Here is a 23,992-nt window from a genome sequence, read left to right as displayed (position 1 = left end):
CTCTCACTCCCAGGCCCCTCCCTGTCATCCTGGTCTTGGCATGTCCACAAGACCAAGGTCTGGGTTGGCTGTGGGAACAGGGAAGACCTAGGGAGCTCGGGGACTTCCAGGAGGGCCTGCAGGGTCCCCTGTCCCCCTGAGGACCACTGGAGCATGCAGGCAATGCCCCCGAGAGGCTGTGAGTCTCTGGAGTGTGGGTTTGTCTGGGCCTGGGCCTGTGCACTGTGTCCTCTGGAAGCCAAGGTAGGATCAGAATGTGGCCCCAGCCCCAGGCGGGCCGAGGTCAGCCTCTGCATGGGGTAGCCTGATGTACTCTCCCCCAAGAACAGCGGCAGCAGAGTCCAGCCAGGAATTCTCTCTGCCCTCCCAGGAACCCCTTTTCTGGGGGCTCCACAGACCCCCTCTCACCCTGGGAGGTAGATGGTGAGGGAAGCTAGGCTAGGGCTGCTCTCCTAGAGTATCCAGGTAGGAGGAAGGAGAAGGGAACCGGATAATCACCAAGGTGACTGACTCCAGAGGGCCGGCCAGAGCAAAGGGAGCAGGAGAGAAGGCCTGGGCTGGCCTGTGGGCGTGGCCCTGAAAAGTTGTCAGGTGAGCCTCAAGCTGGCAGAGGTGTGGACATTAACCAGGTAGACAAGGAGTTGACATGCAAAGGCCCTGCGGCAGAAGGGAGAGGGTCCCCCTGGGAAACCCAAAAGAGGACTAAGTGACCCGTGTGGCAGGAAGGAGCAGGGAGCAGTGTGAGGTAAGGCTGGAGAAGGGGGGGAGGGAGCATCTGCACAGGTGACCTGGGCAGAGGTGGCCGAGGGTGCTGGAGAGCTTGAGAGGGTCTCAAGTCAGGCCACTAGGTCTGAAGACCAGGTGGGGACAGTGGATACACATGTGCACCAGCCCTGGAGAAGACCTACGCACTGCTGCCCTTGTGACCAGGCGGTCGGGGAGCCCCAGAGCTCTGGTCACCCCGTTGGTGAGCCTGAGGGGTTTGCAGGCCCAGTGCTTAGGGGTAGATATTTAGTTTTCTCTTCTTTTTAAAAAATATTTATTTAGTCCAGATAAACACACAATGTCTTTATTTATTTTCATGTGGTGCTGAGGGTCGAACCCAGGGCCTCACATACGCAAGCAAGCGCTCTACCCCTGAGCCGCAGCCCCAGCCCCTAGACGTGGGTATTCTGAGGACAGTGTATCATTATTGGTGATTAGTGGGTGCAAGTCCAAAGCCAGCCTCAGCAACTTGTCTGAGATCTTAAGTAACTTAGCCAGACCCTGTCTCAAGATAAAATGTGAAAAAGGGCTGGGGATGCGCTCAGTGGTTAGGGCCCTGGGTTCAATTCCAGGTACGAAAAAAAAGCTTGTTTGTGATTATGTCCTAAAATAAGGGTTAAAGGCAGGACTCCCAGAGAGCAGAGGAAGAGGGAAGGGGTGTGAGAGGAGGATGGGTTCTATTGGAATCGGGGAGACAACCTGGGCCCGGGAATGTAAGGCTCAGGGGACGTGTATGTGTCCCTGTGCTCTTCGTCCTCCACCCTCCTGTCCACCTGCCTGTCCACCTGCCTGTCCACTCACCTGTCCACCCATCTGTCCACCCGCCTGTCCACCCACCTGTCCACCTGCCTGTCCACCCACCTGTCCACCTGCCTGTCCACCCATCTGTCCACCCGCCTGTCCACCTGCCTGTCCACCCACCTGTCCACCCGCCTGTCCACCTGCCTGTCCACCCACCTGTCCACCTGCCTGTCCACCTGCCTCTCCTTCTGTGCACCCATTTCCATCTGCAGTCACCATCCCGCCACTCGCCACCCATGGACCGTATGTCCACTCGCACCCTTCCTTTGTGTGCCCACTGCTTGCCCACCGTGGACCAGGCACTGTGCTGGGTGCTGGGGACCAACAGTGAGTAAAGCACATGTAGCCTGCGCAACTGGCGCAGAGACAAGCAGTACCTACCTCAAGCACACACAGCATCCACTTGAGAGCCGTGGTCACTTGAAGGGAAGAAGCACCAGCAGCGATGGTGGAGGGAGGCCGGGGCGCTGCTCCCTGGAAAGGGGAAAAGGCCTTCAGGGCAGGGATCGTGGTGGCTGGGCTCCCTCCTGGGGACACTCCCTGGGAACCTGCACCATGCGGGGGGAAGCCCAGCACGCCCGCTCAGAGACACTGTTTGAGGAAGTGCTGAGGCCCACAGCCAGCAGGAGCAGAGGACAGGAGCTGGGCTCACCCTGCCCGGGACTGCTGGCCCCAGGACCTTGAGCTGGATGAGTGGACTTTTCATGCCATTGGGTTTGGGGATGATCACTCATAACCCTGAACCTGGGCCCAGTCCTCAGCTGTGGGTGCTCTGCAGGGAGCAGCAGGTCATCTTTGGTGAGGGACCATTCGTCCGGCCTCCTTAACTCATGGGGGGAGTCACCAGGTGTCCCTCTTTCCTCCTGAGTGTGCAGTGGCTTTGTGTTCCAGGCCTGAGGAGAGGCTCTGCATCCACCTTAGCTCGGCTCCCCCCTGCAGAGCCGGGCCGTCCCTCTCACTGGCCTGTCCACTCCTCACCCTCCTTGGCCCATGGACCTACCTGGAAAGCCAGTCCCTCCCTCTCCCTGGCTGATGTGTGCGGGCTCCTGCCGCTCCCTGGAAGCCTTCCCTGACTGGCACCTGTGGTGGCCTGTTCTTGGAAGCTGTGACCCTTGGGAGAAGGCAGGGATACTTTCCCTCCCCTGCACAGGTGACATCACAGGGCTCTGTCTTTTGGTCTTGTTCCAGAGTTGTTTGGCTCCAGTCAGGTTGGAGAGGATTGAGCCTGGGGGCTGGGAGTGAATCTCAGTCGAGCATTTGTCGAGCATCGGCCAGGGCCGGTTTCAATCCCCAGCACTGCAAAAATGAAAGACAGCCAGGTGCAGTGGTGCACGCCTGTAATCCCAGCAGCTTGGGAGGCTGAGACAGGAGGATCGCAAGTTCAAAACCAGCCTCAGCAAAAGTGAGGCGCTGAGCAACTCAGTGAGACCCTGTCTCTCAATAAAATACCAAATAGGGCTGGGATGTGGCTCAGTGGTCGAGTGCCCAAGTTCAATCCCTGGCAACCCTCACCCAAAAAAAAGAGAAAGAGAGAGAGGCCAGGTGGGCCTGGGTGCTGAATACGTGGTTCCCTGGGCTAACTGTGCACCTGGCCGAGGCCCAGCTCTTGCTTCAGGCCTCCCACTCCCCTTGGCTCCTGCTTCCCGCCTGCTGACTGCTGCTCTCCCCAGCGCCCGGCCCCCATGCCCATTGCCCTGCCTGCTCTAGCCCCACTGCCGCTCCTGGCCCTAACCCTCCGCTCTGCTCCTTGGTGCGGCCCTCCTTGAGGGTGTCTGCGCTCTCGTCCCCCACTGCTGGTCTGTCGCCATTTGGCCAGCAGGCGTCTACCCAGATGGCTGTGGCAAAGTGGCCAGGGACCCCAGGAGGTTCAGCCTGTAAGCAGTGAGCCATCCTCTAGGAGAGAGCCGGCAGTACATGGACCTCCCTGGTCACCTTGCTTCACTGCCCCATGTCTAGATCCTCTTGGTCCACCCTGACCAGGGGGTCTCACTCTCCTGTGAGCAGCTGCCCCCATGGATGCAGGCTGCTGGCTCCCCATTGGCCTGTGGCTGGGGGACGGGGAGCTGTGGACCACAGGGTCCTGACAGGTCTCCACACCTGCCCTCTACACTGCAGCCAAGAAATCCTGTAGTCCCCACTTTCAACCTATATCCAGAGTCACATGGCACAGACCTGTGGGCAGCCACCTGGCCCAAGCCCCACCTTGGCTTGTGTCACAGCTGAGACCATGACCTGGCCTCCCTTCTGCCCTTGGCCCTCCCCAGGGCCCTCCTTATGTACTTACTGTGCCAGTCTGCCATGTCATACTCGGCCCCCACCCAGCCTGCTCTCCTCCCAGCTTCCATCGCTGGGCCAGGCCGGTGGGGAAAGCCACCCTGCACTGTCACCTGCGTGTGCAGGGAGCAGGAAGGGCCTGGGGCCACCCCCGTGCGGTCCTGATTCTCTAGGCCCAGGTACCAGCAATCCCCTAGAGGATGGCAGAGAGAACAGCTGCCAGGTTTGGAGAGAAGTTGTCACCTCAGGCCACTTTAAGAAATTAAAGTGAATTTTTAATTTTACAGATAAAACACAGACAGAGAATTAAGCTGCTTATCAAGAACACTCAGTTCATGGCCTGGGCAGCACTCCCTGGTGGGAATTGGGCAAAGCTGGGTTTTATTTTGCTGGTACTGGGTATTGAACTCAGGGGCCCTCAACCACTGAGCCACACCCCCAGCCCTATTTTGTATTTTATTTAGAGACAGGGTCTCACTGAGTTGCTCAGTGCCTCGCCATTGCTGAGGCTGACTTTGAACTCACAATCCTCCCGCCTCAACCTCCTGAGCTGCTAGGATTACAGGTGTGTGCCACTTTGCCCAGCAGAACTGGATTTTAAGAGAAGCTGGAAGTGGGCTGGGGCTGTGGCTTAGTGGTGAGCATGTGTGAGGCACTGGGTTCAATCAGCACCACATTAAAAAAGAAAAAAAGATATGGTCTGGAGTTTTGGCTCATCAGTAGAGTGCTCACCTCGCACGTGCGAGACCCTGGGTTCGATTCTCAGCAGCACATAAAAACAAATAAGTGACTAAAGGTACTCTGTCCAATTACAACTAAAAAATAAAAAAGATAAATAAATAAATGTATTGTGTCCATCTACAACTAAAAATATTTTTAAAATAAGCTGGAAGTCAGAAGTTTATGAGAAGTTCCCTTTTTTTGGGGGGGTTCTGGAGAGTGAAAGTCAGGGGCACCGGACCCCTGAGCCACATCCCCAGCCCTATTTTGTATTTTATTTAGAGCCAGGGTCTCACTGAGTTGCTTAGCACCTCGCTTTTTGCTTGGGGTGACTTTGAATTGGCGATCCTCCTGCCTCAGCCTCCTGAGCCACTGGGATTACAGGCGTGCAAACCGGCCCGGTCCTGGCTTTGATTTTTGACGACTCATTCATGCAGCTGTCTCCAACACTGGGTTGGGATTCTCCCCAAGGTGGGGGTGGGTGGGCTGCCCTTGGATAGTGGCCCCTATCCCCTGTCTAGCACGTGTGAGACCCTGGGTGTGCCCAGGTGTGCCTAGTTTCTCCTTCTCAGGTGACAAGCAGGTAACAGGCCCTGGTATTGCAGGAGCCCCCTCCTGGCCAGGCTTGTGCCCATGGTAGGCCCACTTGTGAGGGCTACTGCACCTTATGAAGGCAAGGGCTGGGGTTTCCCTCTAAAAATGCTCCTAGGACTGGCCCCCAAATTGAGGGGGTGACTTCCACATGGTGTGGGGAACACATGCCCCTCCCAGTGTCCACTGGAAGGACCACAAAGGGACACTGCAGACATCTTTCACCTGTGGGCATCTCTTCTCCTTCTCAGCTGGAAAGCAGATGGTCAGGTGGTACTGACTGCTCAGACCAGGGAGAGCTGTATCCTAAGCACCCGGGGAGTAAAATCCATAGGATTCCAGAAAAGCTCTGCTAGGCCCAGGCCCTGAGCGGGAGGCCCAAAATCTGCTCTTGGGCGTCAGGGCCTGGAGGCTCTGGGCTCAGGCAGCCCAGGCACAGCCTGGTGCAGAGTGGGCCACTGTGGAGGGAGATTTGGAAAGAGGCCACAAGCAAAAGGTGACTTCAGTTTTGGTCCTGTTCCGTCTCCACAAGGCTGCTGTCCAAGTGCACCTCCCAGGTGGGAGCCGGGGGGTGCTGGCCTCCCAAGAACCCTGCCACAGCCTCCACACCCAGTGGCTCATTACAGGGCCACCGGTGGTCAGTGCCAAGCTCAGCTGCCCACCCACATTGCTTCCCATCAGCACTTGGAGCCTCTCACGAAGATGCCTGGGCCTCAGGATCACCAGGCTCTTGAGGAGCCAAACATCCCATGTGAAGGAGGCTCTGTGCCTCCAGGAAGGGGCAGAGGAGGCGGCGGTCTGTGCATGGTAACAGCCCTACTGCCGATGTCCTGGGGGAGACAGAGAGAAACATCACCTCCGCGGCTTCAGAACAGGAAGTTGTGCAAAGGAACAGAGAATAAGGCAGCACTCTTGGAAATAAATTAAAAAGCACCCTTTGAAGTAGAAACAATTAAATAAAAAATTGGAGAGAAAACAGCATCAGACCACAGTCCATTGACCTGGTCAGTTAGACCAGTGAGAGTTCCCAGAGCTGGGTGGTGGCTAGGCCTAATCCCAGCCACCGGGAGAATTCAGCCACTGAAGCAGAAGGATCACAAGTGCCAGGCAACTTAGCAAGACCCTGTCTCAAAAAATAAAATAAAATAAAAAAGAAAGAAAGAAATGGGGCTGGGGACGTAGCTCAGAGGCAAAGTGCCCTTGGGTTCAATCCTCAGTAATGAAAAACAAGTTTCAGCAAGAACGGAGTGTGTGGCATCCATGGAGGGTGTACATCACGGAGGGTGTGGCATCCACAGAGAGTGTGGCATCACAGAGAGTGTGGCATCCATGGAGGGTGTGGCATCCATGGAGGGTATGGCATCATGGAGGGTATGGCATCATGGAGGGTGTGGCATCATGGAGGGTGTGGCATCATGGAGGGTATGGCATCATGGAGGGTGTGGCATCATGGAGGGTATGGCATCATGGAGGGTATAGCATCATGGAGGGTATGGCATCATGGAGGGTGTGGCATCATGGAGGGTGTGGCATCATGGAGGGTGTGGCATCATGGAGGGTATGGCATCATGGAGGGTATGGCATCATGGAGGGTATAGCATCATGGAGGGTATGGCATCATGGAGGGTGTGGCATCCAAGGAGGGTGAGGCATCACGAAGCAGACCATCTTCCAGGGATGAAGACCCAACTCAGGTGCAGCATCGTGAAGTTTCCAGAAGCAGGGGACACGAGGCTGACTCTGAGCTCTCACAGAGAGCAGACTGGTGCTCTGGCGGAGTGGGTCGCAGCCTGCGGTGCCAGCAGCCTGGCCCTCCAACCTCTGAGGGAGGCTGCTCCTCAGGCAGGTCCTCGTCCCGAGGCAGGCAGAGCCTCCCAACACCCTTCCCAGGCAGAGGATGTGCAGGCAGCAGGGAGGGAAGTCAGGAGAAGCCCCTGAGAGGGAGCCCAGAGCCCGAGACTAGCAGCTGTCCAGGTGGGAGCCAGAGCCAGGTGGCCACGAGAGGCCCCACGGAGGATGGGCCTGCGGGTATCCTCTCCCAGTAGGAAGGTGGCCCAGGACATGCTTTCCAGAGGCCCTGGGAGGTGCCGGGATGGCAGAGCCGGCATGTGGGAAATCGGCCCAAGAACAGCTCAGGGGGTACAGGCTTCTCCACCTTTGCAGGTGAATGGGGGCGTTGGCAGGAGGAGGGAGCCACTGACTTTGACACAAGTGCCAGTCTATTTCTGGGTCTCGGAGAGGAGGGGTGCTGATGGCAATAAGAGGTGGGTCCAGGCATCTAGAGAGGGTGGGCTCCCCAGACAGCAAGAGGGCCATGAGGACAGACCCAAGAGAGGCCACACAGCTGGTCCATGCCCTGGCCTCTGGAGTCACGGAGCCGTGCATTGGTTCACTGATGGGCCTGAGGCGCCCCCGGGACCTTCCTTGACGGCTCAGGAGACCCCAGGGCTGCGGGATGGAGTGTCCAAAGTGGCCTGGCAGGGAGGTGGTGGGTGGACCCATCATCACCAGGCCACCAGCTGGTGCCTCCAGAGCGCCAGGCTGGGGCTGGGAAGCCTGGGCACGGGTCTCCTCCTTGCTCGGGGACTCAGGTTCTCTCCCTTGCTGTACCTTGGACTCACCTGGGAGCTTCCAGGCCAGCTCAGGGCTCTGGTTGAACTGACCTGGGAGTGGCCCACAGGGTTTTCACAGCGGCCAGGGTTAGGTGTGTATTCAGGGGAAGGAGCTGCTTGTGCAGGGTGCAGACGCAGGCTCCCCCAGCCCGGGAGGGCGGGAGTGGGTTCTGGGAAGGACGAGGGGCTGGCCCCACACAGGCTGTGTGAGGCTGGGGGACCTGAAGGGAGGGCGTGGAGAAGGGGCCACGGGGGAGCCCAGAGCCCTAGGGGAAGGGGGTGAAGAAAGCCTGGGGGCTCCAGGAGACCCTTGGAGGTGGATGGAGGGAGCTCAGCTGCTGCCGTTACCCAGTGGACAGCACCACGTGCGTGGCTGTCAGGGAGGCCACGTACCTGCTGGTGTGATGCAGGCTACTGGGACTGTCCACATCTGGATTACAGTGGTCTGTGAGCAGGTCTGGTGTGAGCTGACCGGACCACCCAGGTTTGTGACGATCTCGGGGTGAAATTCCCTGGGGATGCGTTTCTCAGAAGGCACCCTCTTGTGTAGTGGCGCTGGATGGTCAGCGTCTCCTGCTGGTCTGTTTGTCTGAAGGACCCCGAAACTCCAGATGCCGGAGCTTGTCTGGAAACCCGTCTGAGCCCTTCCCACTGCCCTCCAGTCGGCAGGTTAGTCTTCACCACTGGTCCTCACCCGACCTCTGGCCTGGGCTCCCCAGAAAAAGAGCCTGAGCCACAGGATTCCTTTGGGAGAGTCAGCTGAAGAACGGGTGGTGTGAGGCAGGGAAGAATGAGAGCCCGCCAGGGGACGGCCACCACCAAGGTGACTGGGTGTGCCGTCTGTTGGGACCACAGGGAAAGCCTGGTCACGGGAGCTCAGACTGAAGCTGGTTCCAGGCTTCCCGTCCCCATGGCTGGACGTTCCTGCTCAGCCTCTGGTGGTGTGAACTGCTTTCCAGCCTTGGGCTGAGTAGGTGGCTGTGCAGGGCACAGTACATAGACCGCAGCTGTGTGGAGCTGACGGCGGTCTGACACAGTGGCCTGGTGCAGCCGTCCCCAGAGTCAGCGGTGGGGCCTAGAGAACTCGAGAAGGTGCACAAGAAATCTCCAACCAAAAGGCAATATTTACTTATATTTATTGATTTAGTTTTGGTGTCAGGGATTGAACTCAGGGGCACTTGCCCACTGAGCCACATCCCCAGTGTTTTATTTAGAGACAGGATCTTGCTGAGTTGCTTAGTGCCTCGCTTTTTGCGGAGGCTGGATTTGAACTCACGATCCTCCTGCCTCAGCTTCCCAAGCTGCTGGATCACAGGTGTGTGCCACTGCACCTGGCCGATATTTACTTACAATTTTACGTAGTTGCAGCACTTACATATTAACTAATAAAGTTTTCAACATAAATAAGAAACTCATTCCCTTAGAGTTCTGGAGGCCAAAGTCCAAAATGGAGGAGTTGATTCCTTCAGAGGCTCTGAGGGAGGGTCTGTTCCAGGTGCCCGCAGCTTCTGGTGGCTGCTGGTAGCTGTTGGGGCGCCTGGGCTGGAGGAAACACTGTCCCCCTGTCTTCATGTGGGGGCCCCCTCTGCCACTTCTGTATCAAGATTCTGTTTTTCGGTTGTTGTTGCAGTGCTGGGATGGGGCGCAGGGCTTCCCAGGCAGTCGCTCCACCGCTGAGCCACACTCCAGCCCCTCTTTCTCCTGGGTCTGTACGGACGCCTGCCATGGGATTTAGGGTCCACCCTCAATCTAGAATGATCCTGATTCTTAAATACATCTACAAAGACCCTATTTCCAAATAAGGTCACATTCACAGGTAACAGGGAGTTAAGACTTGGAGATAAATAAATCACATATAGAAGTAAGGTTATGAATAATAATGTATATATCATCTTACAAAACTGAAGCTCTACGTCCATTAAGGTCCATCCCCAGAGCTGGGCAGGGTGGTGCATGTCTGTGATCCCAGCTACTCAGGAGGTTGAGGCAGAAGGATCACAAGTTTGAGGTCAACCTCAGCAACTCAGCAAGACCCTGTCTCAAAGGGTGGGGCTGGGGCTGTGGCTCAGTGGTAGAGCACTTGCCTAGCATGTGTGAGGCCCTGGGTTCGATTCTCAGCACCACATATAAATAATAAGAATGAATAAAAATAAAAGGTCCATCAACATCTAAAAAAATATTTTTTAAAAAAGGAATAGCCATTAAAAAAAAAAAAAGGGCTGGGGACATATGCAGATCAGTGGTAGAGCACCCCTGGGTTCAATCCCCAGCACTAGGAAAAAAAAGACCAAAACCATAAAACAATTACCCAATCCTCTGCAAAACCCCCGAATCCCACTGCCCCTTCCCCAGTCTCCACAGTCCCTGGCAGCCACCGCGGTTTCGGTTTCTGTGGACGGGACTGCTCCACATACTCCACTTAGTGGAATTGAGAAGCGTCTATTTTTTCATGCCGGTTTTATTTTGCTTCAGCTCTCAGTATTTATTTTCTAAGTTTAAAAACGGTGCTGAAATCTACACGGCACTCACATCTTTGAGCTGGGATGCGGCTCAGCACAGAGCACCTGTCTGGTAGGTGTGAGGTGCACTGGGCCTGGGCTCCATCCCGGCAGCTCACAAAACCGACCCCTTAACCAGCAAAATCATCTTATTCTTAGTTGGCGAACGATCGTCTGTATTTACGAGGCACAATGTCATTTTTCAACATGCGTGTCCATGGTGGGATGCTCAAGTCAGGCTGGTTAACAGATCCATCTCCTCACATGTTTCCTGAGGTAAAATCCACTCTCGTGGCGATTCTGAAACACACCATGTATTATTATTAACTGTAGTCACCAGAATTCATTCTTCCCAATTAAATGAAACGGTGTGACCTTCCACCCCAGGTGCTGGGAGCTACCACTCACTGTGCTGGGACTCTGACATGTTTCGATTCCACATCTCCGTGGACAGTGTGGTGTCTGTCCTTCTGTGCCTGGCTTATTTTCACTCAGCCCGCTGTCTCCAGTGACAGGATCTCCTTCCTTCTTAGGGCTGCATAGTACTTCGTGGTGCAGATGTTCTCTGTTTTTTTGCCCATTTTTCCGTGGGTGGACACTTAGGCTGTTCTGCATCTTCACGACTGTGCACAAGGGCGCGTGAACGTGGGGCAGAAATCTATGTGACGTGTGCTTTCCATCTCCTGGGATGCACACCCAGAGATGGCAGCTGGTTCGCACGGTGGCTCTACTTTGGCTTTTTGAGGCACCTCGCCCCCTATTTCTTGAATGGCTGTACCCCTCTTCCTACCTCTTGCCGTCCCTGCAGGTGTGACGGAATTCCAGTCCAAGCAGTTTGGTGGCAGTGAGTAGATTCACCATGTTGAGCGACCACTACGGTCGCCACCTCCAGAGCCCTTCTCGCCTTGTGAGGCTGAAACTGTCTCCAGTGCACACGAGCTCCCCTTTCCCCGCCCTGGACGTATCTTTGTGGGCACTGTTCAACCCACGGGAGCCCACCCTCTCACTTGTGCTGAGCTGGTCCTGGCTACACCCCTGCCATGTCCTCCTGCACCTCCTGGAGGAAACAGACGCCTGTGTAGACTTTCCTGTGCGCTTTCAGAGTGGGGCCAGGTTTTACGGAACAAAGGATAATTCCGTGGCACACACACTGCATCCAGTTGACCAGAACCACCTGGGCGTCTCTTCCCGATTCCACACTGTGTGGTTGGATCTGAACGTTCCCCTGAGGCTCTCGGGAGGAAGGCTTGGTCTCCAGTGCAGCCATGTCCGGAGGAGGGGCTTTGGGGAGGTGGCTGTATCGTGAGGGCTCCGACCTCATTGGTGGACTCACCCATTCCTGGGCTCATGGTCACAAGTGATGGAAAGCTGACTAACACATGTTCAGTGACATCGTGGGTCAGCTTGAAGTCAGCCACAGTAGGCATGCTCACACCAAGGAAAGCAGCCCCTGGGCAGGCAGAGCTCTCCTCGGCCTCCTTAGATGGTTACTAAGCTCCCACTGGACCCCTGCGCCTGACTGTTCATCAGAGGTGCCAAAACCCACGAGTGCAAGAGGTGGGAGCCACCCAAGTGTCCGTCAGGGGTGAGTGGATGAGAAAACATGAGATAAGTGCTGCATACGTCCAGGAGCATCAGTCTGCCTGGAAAAGTCAAGAGATGCCAACTCGTGCGGCCAGTTCGCGTGAGCCCTGAGCACACGGCAGCCGGTGGAGTGAGCTGGTCCTGAAACCAAGGCTGCGGGCGTCCCGCTAAGGGGGCTGATCAGGGAGATGGGGTACAACGATGGCTGCCAGTGGCCACCTGCCTGCTTTGATGCTGTGGAGGTCTGGGTGTCTGGAGAGGCTGCGAAGCGGGGTCCATGAGTGCATCCTGGCTGGCTCCCTGGCACGCAGGGTACGCTTCTGTGTAGCACACGTTTGGGGGTGACTGCTGGTCCAGACGCTGAGCTCAGAGTGTGGAAACAAGTCTCTGGCCGTCAGTATTGCTCTTCCTCCCACCAACACGAGGGACGGGCAGTCCCTTCCTTTGGCCATTCTGGAGGGACTGCAGTGGTTTCAACTCACACTTCCCTGGTGGCAGATGGGGTCTCTGATACCCTCTTCTGTGAGCGCTGAGGACTCTGCCCATTCTCTGCACTGTCTTCTCCCACCTGTGGCTGCCTCCCATGCACTGAGGGATTTTTTTTTTTTTTTTTTTTTTGGTACCAGGGATTGAACTCAGGGGCACTCAGACACTGAACCCCATCCCCAGCCCTATTTTGTATTTTGTTTAGAGACAATGTCTCATGGAGTTGCTAAGCGCCTCGCCATTGCTGAGGCTGGCTTTGAACTTGCGATCCTCCTGTCTCAGCCTCCCTAGCTGCAGGGATTACAGGCCTGTGCCACTGCACCTGGCTACTTGCTAATGACATCTTCTATGAGTTATTATTATCATTTTTTGTGGTACTGGCATTGAACCCATGGCTTAGTGCATGCACGGCAGGCACTCCACCACTGAACTATGTCCTCAGCCCTATGAGACATCCTTAATGTCATGCAATTCCATTTCTCCCTTTACGTGGGAAAGCACATTTTTTTTTTGTGCTTACATTTAAAGATCTTCACCTTTTCCAAGATTATAAACAGACTTCCTTCTAAGTTTTGTTATTTTTCTCTCACGCTTAGATCTTCAGTTCAGCTGGGGTCGACCCTTCCTGCTTGTGAGGTGTGGTCCAGATTTGTTCCTTTCCCCTGTGGGCCTCCAGTCAACCCAGCACCAATCACTGAAGGCCGTCCTCACTGCTGGTGGCAACTGTGTCTTTTTCTGGATTCTGTTCTACTCCCTTGGTCTGCTCACCTACTCCCTCACCAGTGCCGAGCCGTCTGGTGACTCTGCTGTTGTGACACGTTACTACCAGTGATCAGCTGGGTTCAGGATTACCTTGGCTGAACTCGACCCTTGGCACTCCTGTAAGAACTTTAGAACTGGCAGGTTGACTTCTAGCCATAATCAGCTCAAGTTGAAACTCCTTCTGCCCATGCTTCCCTTGCATCCCCCAAATTTTGATGTTATTTTTACAGAATTCGAAGTATTTTCTATTTCTTTTGTAAGCTCTTTGACCCACAAGTTGCTGGATATTTCCAAATACTGGAGGCTTTCCTAGTTATCCTGGTATTATTGATTTAATTTCAGCACCAGGGGTGTATTCTGTATGATTTCAGTCCTTTCAGACCTACTGAGACCTGTCCCATGGCCCAGCATTTGGTCCACCTCACTGAACACGGCACAGGAGAGGAGTGGAGGAGGGCCCAGGGCAAACTTCTCCCTGCCATCGTCTTCCTTCAGCCTAAACAGCCCCTTAGCACTTTCTGTAAATGGGTCTGCTGGATAAATCCCCTTTCCTTTTACACAACAAGGTCCTTATCAACGTGTTCTTGAGACATTTGGCACCCTGTTTGGCCGACTGGACACCTTCCGATACTCCAAGGGACTGTTCCCTCTCCTCTGGTTCCTGTGGGTTTTTTTTTTTTATTTCTAATTTGTTATACATGACAGCAGAATGCATCACAGTTCTTATTATACACATAGAGCACAATTTTTTTTTAATATTTATTTTTCAGTATTTGGCGGACACAGCATCTTTGTACATGGTGCTGAGGATCGAACCCGGGCCGCACGCATGCCAGGTGAGCGCGCTACCGCTTGAGCCACATCCCCAGCCCGAGCACAATTTTTCATACCTCTGGTTGCACACAGTCACATCCTTGGTGTCTTCATACATGTGCTTAGGTGACCATTGAATTCCACCATCTTTCCCATCCCTGTGCCCCTGCCCGCCCTTTCCTCCCTTTTCCCTATCTAGAGTTCGTTTAATCACCCACCCCCCAGCATATTATGAGTCAGCCTCTTATAGCAGAGAAACCATTCGGCATTTGGTTTTATGGGATTGGCTAACTTCACTTAGCATTATATTCTCCAGCTCCATCATTTACCTGAACATGCCATGATTTTATTCTCTCTTACTGCTGAGTAACATTCCATTGTGTATAGATGCCACATTCTCTTTATCCCTTCATTCACTGAAGGGCATCTAGGTTGGCTCCACAGTTTAGCTATTGTGAATTGTGCTGCTGTAAACATTGTTGTGGCTGTGTCCCTGTAGTATGCTGATTTTAAAACCTTTGGGTTTAGACTAAGGAGTGGAATAGCTGGGTCAAATAGTGGTGCCATTCCCAGTTTTCCAAGGAATCTCCATACTGTTTTCCATATTGGCTGCACCAGTTTGCAGTCCCACCAGCAATGTCTGAGCCTGTCTTTCCCCCACATCCTCGCCAACACTTATTGTTGTTTGTATTCTTTTCTTTTTTATTGGTTGTTCACAACATAACAAAGCTCTTGACATATCATATTTCATACATTAGATTGAAGTGGGTTATGAACTCCCAATTTTTACCCCAAATGCAGATTGCAGAATCACGTCGGTTACACATCCACAATTTTACATGATGCCCTATTAGTAACTGTTGTATTCTGCTACCTTTCCTATCCCCTACTATCCCCCCTCCCCTCCCCTCCCATCTTCTCTCTCTACCCCCTCTACTGTAATTCATTTCTCTCCTTGTTTATTTTCCCGTTCCCCTCACAACCTCTTATATGTAATTTTGTATAGCAATGAGGGTCTCCCTTCATTTCCATGCAATTTCCTTTTTCTCTCCTTTCCCTCCCATCTCATGTTGTTTGTATTCTTAACAGCTGCCATTCTGACTGCAGTGAGATGAAGTCTTGGAGTAGTTTTGATTTGCATTTCTCTAATTGTTAGAGATGTTGAACATTTTTCAAGTATTTGTTGATTAGTTGTGTTTCACTTTCTGAGAAGTGTCTGTTCAGTACCTTGGCCCATTTACTGATTGGGTTGTTTTTCTGGTGTTAAGATTTTTGTGTTCTTTATATCTAGAGATTAGTGCTGTATCTGATGTGTGTGTGGTAAGAATTTGCTCCCAAGATGTAGGCTCTCTATTCACCTCATGGATTATTTCTTTTTTTTTTTTTTTTAAAGAGAGAGTGAGAGAGGAGAAAGAGAGAGAGAGAATTTTTTTTAATATTTATTTTTTAGTTCTCGGCGGACACAACATCTTTGTTGGTATGTGGTGCTGAGGATCAAACCCGGGTCGCACGCATGCCAGGCGAGCGTGCTACCGCTTGAGCCACATCCCCAGCCCATGGATTATTTCTTTTGCTCAGAAGAAGCTTTTTAGTTTGAGTCCATCCCATTTATTGATTTTTAAAATATTTATGTTTTAGTTGCAGTAGGACAAATACCTTTATTTATTTATTTACTTTATTTATTGATTGATTTATTTGTTTTTATGTGGTGCTGAGGATCAAACCCAGGGCCTTTGCACGTGCTAGGCAAGTGCTCTACCGCTGAGCCCCAGCCCAGCCCTGGTTCCCATGGTTTCTGAGAAATCAGCCAGTTCTAGCCTCTACCTCTGCATGCCATGTGTTGTTTTTCTAGGGCTCTTTTAAAAAAATTTTTTCATTTTGTATTTGCTTTCCAGCAATTTGACTATGATGTACCTACACTTGGTTCTCCTTGAGTTGATCACAGCACTTTTCTTTTTCTTTTGTGGTGCTGGGGATTGAACCCAGGGCCTTGTGCATGTGAGTCGAGCACTCCACCAGCTGAGCTCTGTCCCCAGCCCCAGAATTTCTTACATATGTAAGTTCATGTTTCTCACCACATGTAGGAAGTTCCAGTCATTTTTCCCTCCAGATACCTTTCCCCACCCCATTTCTCCTCTCTTTGTAAACTGTGTCACACACAGGCATGTGACATGGCCCCACAGGCACCTCCTTTAGGTTGGATAAGTTCTACTGAGACACGGTCAAGTGCATTGCGTGATCCCTGCTCTGCTCTTAGTCCAGTTAGCTTTCATTGAAAACATTTTCATTTTCAGTTCCAGAATCTCCGTTCAGACCTGTGGTTCCTGTGATCTGCCATGACTGTCTCGGTCTATCCGCTGTTGAAAGCCTATGTTCTGCACACCAGTGGGCACGGTCATGGGGTTGCCTCGACATCCCGGCTTGTTAACTCCATCATCTGGGTCCTGTCAGGGTCGATCTCCAGCCTTCTTTTTTTTGAGAATGAATAACATTATTTTCTTTTAATACTGGTTGATTTTGGATTGTGTCCTTGACATTATGATAGTCTGTGGTAAGTCTGCATTCTTTTAAAATAGTGCTGATTTTTTGTGTTAGTTGGCAATTGACTTGATGGGACTCAGACCACACTCTATCCTTGGGGCACTTTGTGTTTTTGTACTGGAGGTTGAACCTAGGGGCACTCTACCACTGGGTTGCATCCCCACTTGATTTATTTTTTGGGACAGGACCTCACTAGGTGACCCAGGCTGGCCTCAAACTTGTGATCCTCCTGCCTCAGCCTCCCAAATTGTTGGGATATAGGAATACGCCACTGTGCCCAGCACACTCTGTCCTTTGGCCAGGCTGTTTGGGGTCTGGCTGACCGTGGTTCAGAGGTCAACTAAGACCGAGGCAAGAGTTATCATCTGATGTGGATCTCCCCTTCTCTGGGATGCCCCTTGCCTTCCAGAGGTGTCACTGCCTCACTCTGCCTTCCAGCTCCTCAGGCTACGACAACTTCAGGTTTTTTGCTGGAGTTTACCTGCCCTTCATGGTCTGGCCTGGGTCTTGACCTCAGACAAGGGTGGCTCACCGGCCCTGCCCTGCTTCCTAGTGCTGGCTCCTCTCTAGAGTCTGTGCCTGTGCTCACTCCCTGTGACCACAGCTGATGCTGGTTTGCGTGCTGCCTGGCTTGTGGCACTACCCGAAGGAGGGCGAGTTCAGGAGTCTACCATCCTGGAAATAGAAGCTCAAACTCGTGGACAAAATCCAGAAAAAAAAAAAAAAAACAAACAGCTGGGATTTAAAAATTCATTTTGTTGCTGGGCATGGTGGCGCACGCCTGTGCCAGAGACTCAGGAGGCTGAAGCAGGGGGATTGCAAGTCCCAGACCAGCCTTGACTAAGCAAGAACCTATGTCAAAAAAATGAAATTTAAGCTGGGTGCAGTGGCTTACTCCTGTAATCCCAGCGGCTCAGGAGGCTGAGGCAGGAGGATCGTGAGCTCAAAGCCAGCCAAATATGAAAAAAATTCATGAAAAATTCACAAAATGAAAATTTCCCTGGTACTGGGAGTTGAATCCTGTGTCCTATGCATACCAGGGAAGTGTTCCACCATTGACCTACATTTCTAGCCATTTTTTTATACTTTTTTATTTTAAGACACAGCCTTGCTAAGTTGTTCCGGCTGGCATTGAACTTGTGATCTTCCTACCTCAGCCTCTGAAATGGAGTCCTTGGGATCATAGTGGGCATCACTGCACCTGGCTGGAATTTGGGTTTTACAAATTGAGATGTGACCTGAAGGTGGGCAAGTTATTTTAGGAATTAACCAATGCAAAAAGAAATTCTAAAGACCCACCTGACGGGCATCTCGCTTTGGGAAATTCCAGAGCGTTGCACCTTCCAGGAAGGGTGGAGGTGAGAAGCCACCCAGTTGCTCCCCTGGGTCCAAGGCCTGTCTCTCTGGCGTTCTGGGAGGGAGACCTTCAGGAAGTCTGACTCCCCAGAGCGCTGGCAGGATATGGCAGTGCCTCCTGGAATTCCCACAAGCTGCTGTCCGTGAAGCCCAGCCGCGAGGCTATGGCTGCTCTTGGTGGAAGTTGGCCAAGAGGCTCTCCAGGTATTGCTGAGGCTCACCCACAGTCTGCTAGGGAGGTCCATCTGTCTCAGGAGGGGATGGAGGGGTCGATCAGCTCTGGGCCGCAGCCTGAGGGTCTGAATGCTGGCTTCTCTCCCTTCTTCAACCACAGGCCAAGGACTTAACCTCCTCAGGCTTTGGTTCCCTCTCCTGCAAATGGGCTCATAGGGGTATTCGGTGGTTGGTTCTCAAGACTCCTGGGCCCTCAGCCTTGTCCCTGGTGAGGGAGTCCTGACGGAGCAGATCTATCGTTACCAGGCTCTTCCTTGTCCCTCAGGTCAGGCTGCTGGGTCCCATCCCAGCTCCTGGGCTTGTGTCCTCAGCTGAAGGTCTGCTCAGGCTCTCTAGGGCTTTCTCTGCAGGAGTGACCAGACTGGGAATCAGGCGTACAGGGCTGAGTCATGTCCCCTCCCTCCAATGCATATCCACCCCAAACAAAAGAAGGGACCTTATTTAGAGGTAGGGTCTTGGCAGATGTAATGAGTAAAGACCTCTCAAAATCATTCTGGATTTAGGTCCCAAATTCAAGGACAGGTGTCCCTATAAGAGGAGAAGCACTGGTAACCTAGGAGGCAAAAAAGGGAGAGGGTACTGACATATAAGGAAGGACCCCCTGGAGCCACCTGAAGCTGGAAGAGGCAGGAAGGACCCCCTCCTCTGTTGCCTCAAGAGGAGTGCAGCTCTGTCCACAGCCTGATTTCAGACTCGGCTTTCAGAGCTGTGAGAGAGATTTGGGATAATTTATGGCAGTGCTAACAGATGTGTGCACCTGTGTTGGCATAGTAGGTATGTGGGTCCACTGACCACGCTCATATCCCTCTGAGTCTACATAGCTGAGAAAGGCTGCCTGAAGGGCTAGTGAGGTCACCCAGGAAGTGGAACCCTGGGAACCAACCCCAGGCCTCCAGCTGCCACCTGGCTGTATGTCCTTTAAGCAAAAATACATGTGGGAGCTGGGTGCAGTGGCTACACCTGTAATCCCCGTGACCTGGGAGTCTGAGGCAAGAGGATATGCAAGTTCAAGGCCAGCCTCTTGTAAGCGAAGGAGATCCTATCTCAAAATAAAAAATAAAAAGGGCTGGGGTTGTGGCTAGATGGTAGAGCACTTGCCTAGCATGTGTGAGGCACTGGGTTTGATCCTCAGCACCACATAAAAATAAATAAATAAAAAAAAAGGGGGGTGGGGCCTGGGGATATAGCTCAGTTGGTAGAGTGCTTGCCTGGCATGTACAAGGCCCTGGGTTCAATCCCTAGCACTGCCAAAAAAAAAAAAAAAAGGTTGGGGATGGTGCTCAGTGGTAAAGCGACTCTGGTCCAACCCCTCCCCCACAACATAGACACCATTAACAGAAGGCCTGTGGTATGATGAAGGGCTTCAGCATCCAGAGCACCGTGGAATCACTCACTGAGGTTATATTTATCTCTAAATGTAAGTGTGTCTGATGCTCTATTTTTATGGAAAAGCGATGCTGCTTATTGAATCTAAAAGACCCATAGACTTGCTGGCTCGGGAAGCTGCTGCTTTGGCCACCTGCTCGTCTGTACTGTTTTGGGGTCTGCCACTCTCCCTCATCCCAGATTCTCTTCCACAATTCCATGTAGTGCTGGGAGTTTCCAGTTGTTATAGTGCCCCCCTTTCTCTTTAAGCTGGGCAGGACTTCAAATTTCATACTACAGAAGTCATAACTGCTTGTGGCAACATGGAAACCATACATAGGTTGTGCGCAGCAGGTATCAGTCTGTAGACCATACACTTAAACAGAAACTTTTCCTGAGTCTCCAGGGTGGCCAGGGCTGAGCAGCTGTGTGCCGAATGCTCTTGTGAAGTCTTGTGGGAAGTCTTGAGGGAAGGAGCCTCAGGATTTCCTGGCCACTCCTACCCCTACCTCACCCTAAAGGTGGGCAGTGCTCTTGAAAACAGTAGTTGTACAACTGCCTGAGCCATGGGTCCTATGTTGCCCAAATACTTTTGGTGCACAGGACCATTCTGCAAGGGATGAGTGGACATGGATCCTCATCTCTGCCACATTTGCTGAAGCTGTGGGCTGTGGGGAGCTCCAGAGAGCACTGGCAGTGACATGAGCAAGTGCATGGTGCAGGAGGCTGAGCCCGGCCTGCAGGGGCTCAGGATCATAAGGGGCAGAGGGCCATAAGGGGCAGAGGGTTCCTCAAAGGGCCTTTGGAGGACCCAGCAGCCACCACTCTGTGGCTGACTCCGAAAGATTTCAGCAGCAGGGTTGGGGTTGTAACTCTGTGGTACAGCGCTTGCCTAGCTCACGTGAAGCACTGGGTTTAATCCTCAGCACCACATAAAAATAACTAAATAAATAAAGGTATTGTGTCCATCTCAACTAAAAAAAAATAATAAAAAAAAGACTTCAGCAGCAGATGTGCAGGTAGGAATGTGAGTGGTGGGAACCCCCAAAGTTATATGGGCCTTGGGGCTGGAAGCCTGGGAATCTAGGTTTCTTTCACCTGGCGTCCAGCTTTCTGCCCCAGTCCTACCTGAGAGTTTTGAGGGACACACACAGCTGTACATCTGGTCTGTCACTACCCAAGGTGCTCAGGGGCTGATGGCAGCCTGCTGTTAATGGCTTGACCTACTTTAAAAATTTCTAATTAGTCAACATTTAAAAATTCTGAGATTTGGGGCTGGGTAAAGTGATAAAGTACTTGCCTACAGGAACCAGATCCTGGGTTCCATCCCCAGCACTGCAAAAAACAAAACCAAAAAACAGATTTTACATGCAACTCCAATTTTTTGCTCCTGTTGGAAGATTCAAGCCATGCCCACGCTGAGCTTAAGGTGCCCTTGGAGTGGGGCACAGCGCCCTCACGCTCGCTCCCAGCGAACCCAGCTTCCTCACACCCAGCCTGCTATACTCATGTACATTCCGGTCCTCTGGAGGCTAACGTTCAGATACGAAATTCCCGTTGATACCTTACAGGATTTATCCCAAACACCTTTCCTAGGCTCCAATCTGTGCTGCTCCGTAGGGACATCGGTGTCAAGAGAAAAGGGGGGGGAGGGTCGTGCACTGCAGGTATCAAGCGGTTGGGAAGGCTGCGGGAGGATCACGCACAGCGCCGAGGCGCCGCTTAGAAGCGCAGCAGTTCCTCTAAGGTCTGCAGCCCCGCCCGCCAGCTGTGCTCCCGGCACGACCCCGGGCCTTAGGGACCGGGAGGTCCCGGCCTGGGGCCTTTCTGGACACGGCTTCTGGGCATTTCCAGTGGGGGAGGGGCGGAGAAAAGAAAACCTACGGCAGTGTCGATGACACCGTCAAATGCTTAAAACACCCGCCTGCCAGAAGGGGAGAGTGCGGTACAGCCCGACAGCGGTAGAGACTAGGTGCGTGCACACCTCGGTTTAGGCCATTTATTACCATTCCCTCCCGCAAACAGAAATAAAGGGCAGAAGACGGCTTCCGGGCGCGGCTGGTGCAGGCGCTGCGCTTACCGGCGGGAGCCCACGTCGTCCGGCGGTGTCCTCCGCCTGGCTCGCCGCAGCCATTTTGGAGCGGCGGAGACAAAGAGCAAACCCGCCGCCTGTACCCCGAGCGCCAGCCCCGAGCGCCGCAGCCGCCGCCGCACCCGCCAGCCCGCGCCCGCTCCCGCACCCGTTCCCACACCGGTACCCATACCCACATCCCGCGCCCGCACCCGGCCTCTGGCGCTCGCGGCCATTGGCCGCGCCTTTTAAGCCCGCGCCGTAGCCAATCAGAGACGCCAGGGCGCGGGCGGGGGCGGCACGCGCCGGGGCGCCTGCGCAGTGCGGCGCCCCTCCCCCCGTCCCCCGCCGCGCCCCCGCCCGCCCCGCGCGCCGCCCCCCGCCCGCCCCGCGCCCCGCTGGAACCTCCTCCTGCCCAGGCGCGCTCGGCCGAGCGGCGGCGGCGGCGGCGGCGAGGAGGAAAGATGGCGGCGGGCTCGGATCTGCTGGACGAGGTCTTCTTCAACAGCGAGGTGGACGAGAAAGTGGTGAGCGACCTGGTGGGCTCGCTCGAGTCGCAGCTGGCGGCCAGCGCGGCCCACCACCACCACCTCGCGCCGCGCGCGCCCGAGCTGCGGGCCGCGGCCGCCGGCGCGCTCGGGAACCATGTTGTGAGCGGCAGCCCGGCCGGAGCCGCGGGCGCAGGGCCGGCCGCCCCCGCCGAGGGCGCGCCCGCAGCGGCGCCGGAGCCGCCCCCCGCAGGTAGAGCGCGGCCGGCGGGCGGGGGGCCGCGGCGCGCGGGCCCCGGCTCACCACGCCGCCCGCTTGTCCCCGCAGGGCCCGCGCCGGCGCCCGCCAAGCTGAGGCCGCCGCCCGAGGCCAGCGCGGGGCCCTGCCCGGCCGCCGCCGCCGCCGCCGCCGCCGCCGCTGGGCCCGAGCCCGCCGCCGCCGCCCCGCCCGCCGGCCCCGGCGCCGCCAAGCCCGGCCCGCCCGGCCCGCCCGGCCCGCCCGGCCCCGGCGCCGCGCAAACTTTGAATGGGAGCGCCGCGCCGCCCACCGCGCCGCACGCCGCACCTGCTGTCAGCCCGGTCAACAACGGGCCCGCGCCGCCGCCCGCCGCCGGCTCCGTCATCCAGGCGGCCCCCGCGCCCGCGCCCGCCGCGCCCTCGCCGCCCGCCGCGCCCGCGCCCGCCGCGCCCCCGCCGCCCGCGCCCCCCGCGCCCGCCGCGCCCGCCCGGCCGCCCGGCCTCCCCGCCGCGCCCGCGCCCCCCGCGCCCGCCGCCGCACAGAACGGGGCCGGCGCCGCCCCCGCCCCCGCCCCCGCCCCGGCCGCCGGGGGTGCCGCGGGGCTCAGCGGCCAGCCGGGGCCCGGCGCGCCCGCGCAGGGGGCCAAGGCCGAGCCGCCCAAGACGGCGGGGCCGGCGGCGGCGGGCGCGGCGGCCGGCGTGCTGCTCGGGCCTGCGATGCAAGGGGCGCTGCCGGGGCCCGCCGGCGGTCCGCCGCCAGCCCCTGGACCCCCGGCGGGGCTGCCCAAAGGCGCGGCCGGCGCGGCGACCCCCAGCCTGCCGCGGACACCCTCGGCCGCCACCGGCGGGATCCGGGCCACCCTGACGCCCACCGTGTTGGCCCCTCGTCTGCCGCAGCCGCCGCAGAACCCGACCAACATCCAGAACTTCCAGCTGCCCCCAGGTGAGTGGACGCGCGGGGCGGGAGGGGAGGGCGGGTCGGGCGGCTGCCGATCCAGGAAGTTCTGGGCTGCGTTCTGGGGCTGTGCCCGGGCCGCCTGCCTCGCGGCTTGCCCGCGGCTGCCGGCTGAGGGGCGCCTCTGCCCAGGTGCGGAGGCCAGCCTGGGTGTCCGGTGAGCCAGCGAGGCCGCTGGGCCACCCTGGCTCAGCCGGCTGCTCCTGCTTAGCGGCCTTGATGCCTGTCTGCGCTTCTGAGTTGCTCGCCTAGGGGCTTCTCATGGAGGCTGTCTTGCGCTGCTGCCCCTGCTTGCTCTGAGGGCTCCCCAGTGTCGGACCTTGCCCCTTTGAGTGGCAGGGCCCTCGCTGAACTCAGCTGCCTCATTGTTAATCCAGGGCTGCTGTGGTGGGCCAGAGAGCATCCTCCTCCTTGTGCAGGTTAGGTCCAGGTTGGGCACCCCCCTACCCCCCAGGTGGAAAAGTCTGGATGGAAAGCTTGGGCTTCCTGCTGCTACTAAAGTCAGAGCTAGTGCTCAGATGCTGGAGCAGTTTGAACTCCAGGTTGGTCCTGAGTGTGGCCTTAGGCTTTTGTTGTTGCCATCCCCTGAGATCAGTGTGACACTCCCAGCCAGGAGTCTGGGGTGCAGGAGGTGGTGGGATGTGGAGCCCAACACATGTGCAGGGGATGCTTTTAGTGCAGAATCTGCTTCAGCCTCTTTCTTCTCTACACTCCCTCTGCTTTGTCACCCTGAGTTCTTTGGGGCCCCTGAGGTTTCACTGGTGATCTCTTGCCCTGTATCACATGCCAAGCTGCTTTTGTTTGGGAGTGCTCAGACAGGAGCCCTCCCACTGAACGCT

The 23,992-nt window shown here is 55.4% G+C and overlaps 2 protein-coding genes and 1 long non-coding RNA gene across 3 annotated transcripts in view; 1 reads left to right on the top strand and 2 right to left on the bottom strand.

Annotated features, from left to right (window-relative positions):
- Positions 1–22,609, bottom strand: part of LOC144378217 (uncharacterized) — a 28,972-nt gene extending 6,363 nt beyond the window's left edge. The window contains exons 1-2 of the long non-coding RNA XR_013439905.1: positions 22,527–22,609; positions 1,948–2,040 (exon numbers count right to left, since the gene is read on the bottom strand). This is a non-coding gene — a long non-coding RNA (uncharacterized LOC144378217). The remainder of the gene's footprint in view (positions 1–1,947; positions 2,041–22,526) is intronic.
- On the bottom strand, positions 14,903–21,810 carry LOC120886356 (uncharacterized). Its single transcript, XM_078052091.1, has 3 exons — positions 21,483–21,810; positions 20,703–20,737; positions 14,903–18,381 (listed from the first exon to the last, which is right to left on the bottom strand). The coding sequence occupies exons 1-3, from the start codon at positions 21,707–21,709 to the stop codon at positions 18,299–18,301; spliced, it is 345 nt and encodes a 114-aa protein (XP_077908217.1). The 5' UTR covers positions 21,710–21,810; the 3' UTR covers positions 14,903–18,298.
- Positions 21,903–23,992, top strand: part of Taf4 (TATA-box binding protein associated factor 4) — a 70,040-nt gene continuing 67,950 nt past the window's right edge. The window contains exon 1 of the mRNA XM_078052092.1: positions 21,903–23,141. Coding sequence (XP_077908218.1) covers positions 21,938–23,141 — 1,204 coding nt within the window. The 5' untranslated portion in view covers positions 21,903–21,937. The remainder of the gene's footprint in view (positions 23,142–23,992) is intronic.

This window comes from Ictidomys tridecemlineatus, chromosome 5 (genome assembly GCF_052094955.1).
Source record: "Ictidomys tridecemlineatus isolate mIctTri1 chromosome 5, mIctTri1.hap1, whole genome shotgun sequence".
Lineage (NCBI taxonomy): Eukaryota > Metazoa > Chordata > Mammalia > Rodentia > Sciuridae > Ictidomys > Ictidomys tridecemlineatus.
The sequence above is the reverse complement of the archived record's forward strand: the minus strand, read 5'-3'. Positions and strand labels throughout refer to the sequence as shown.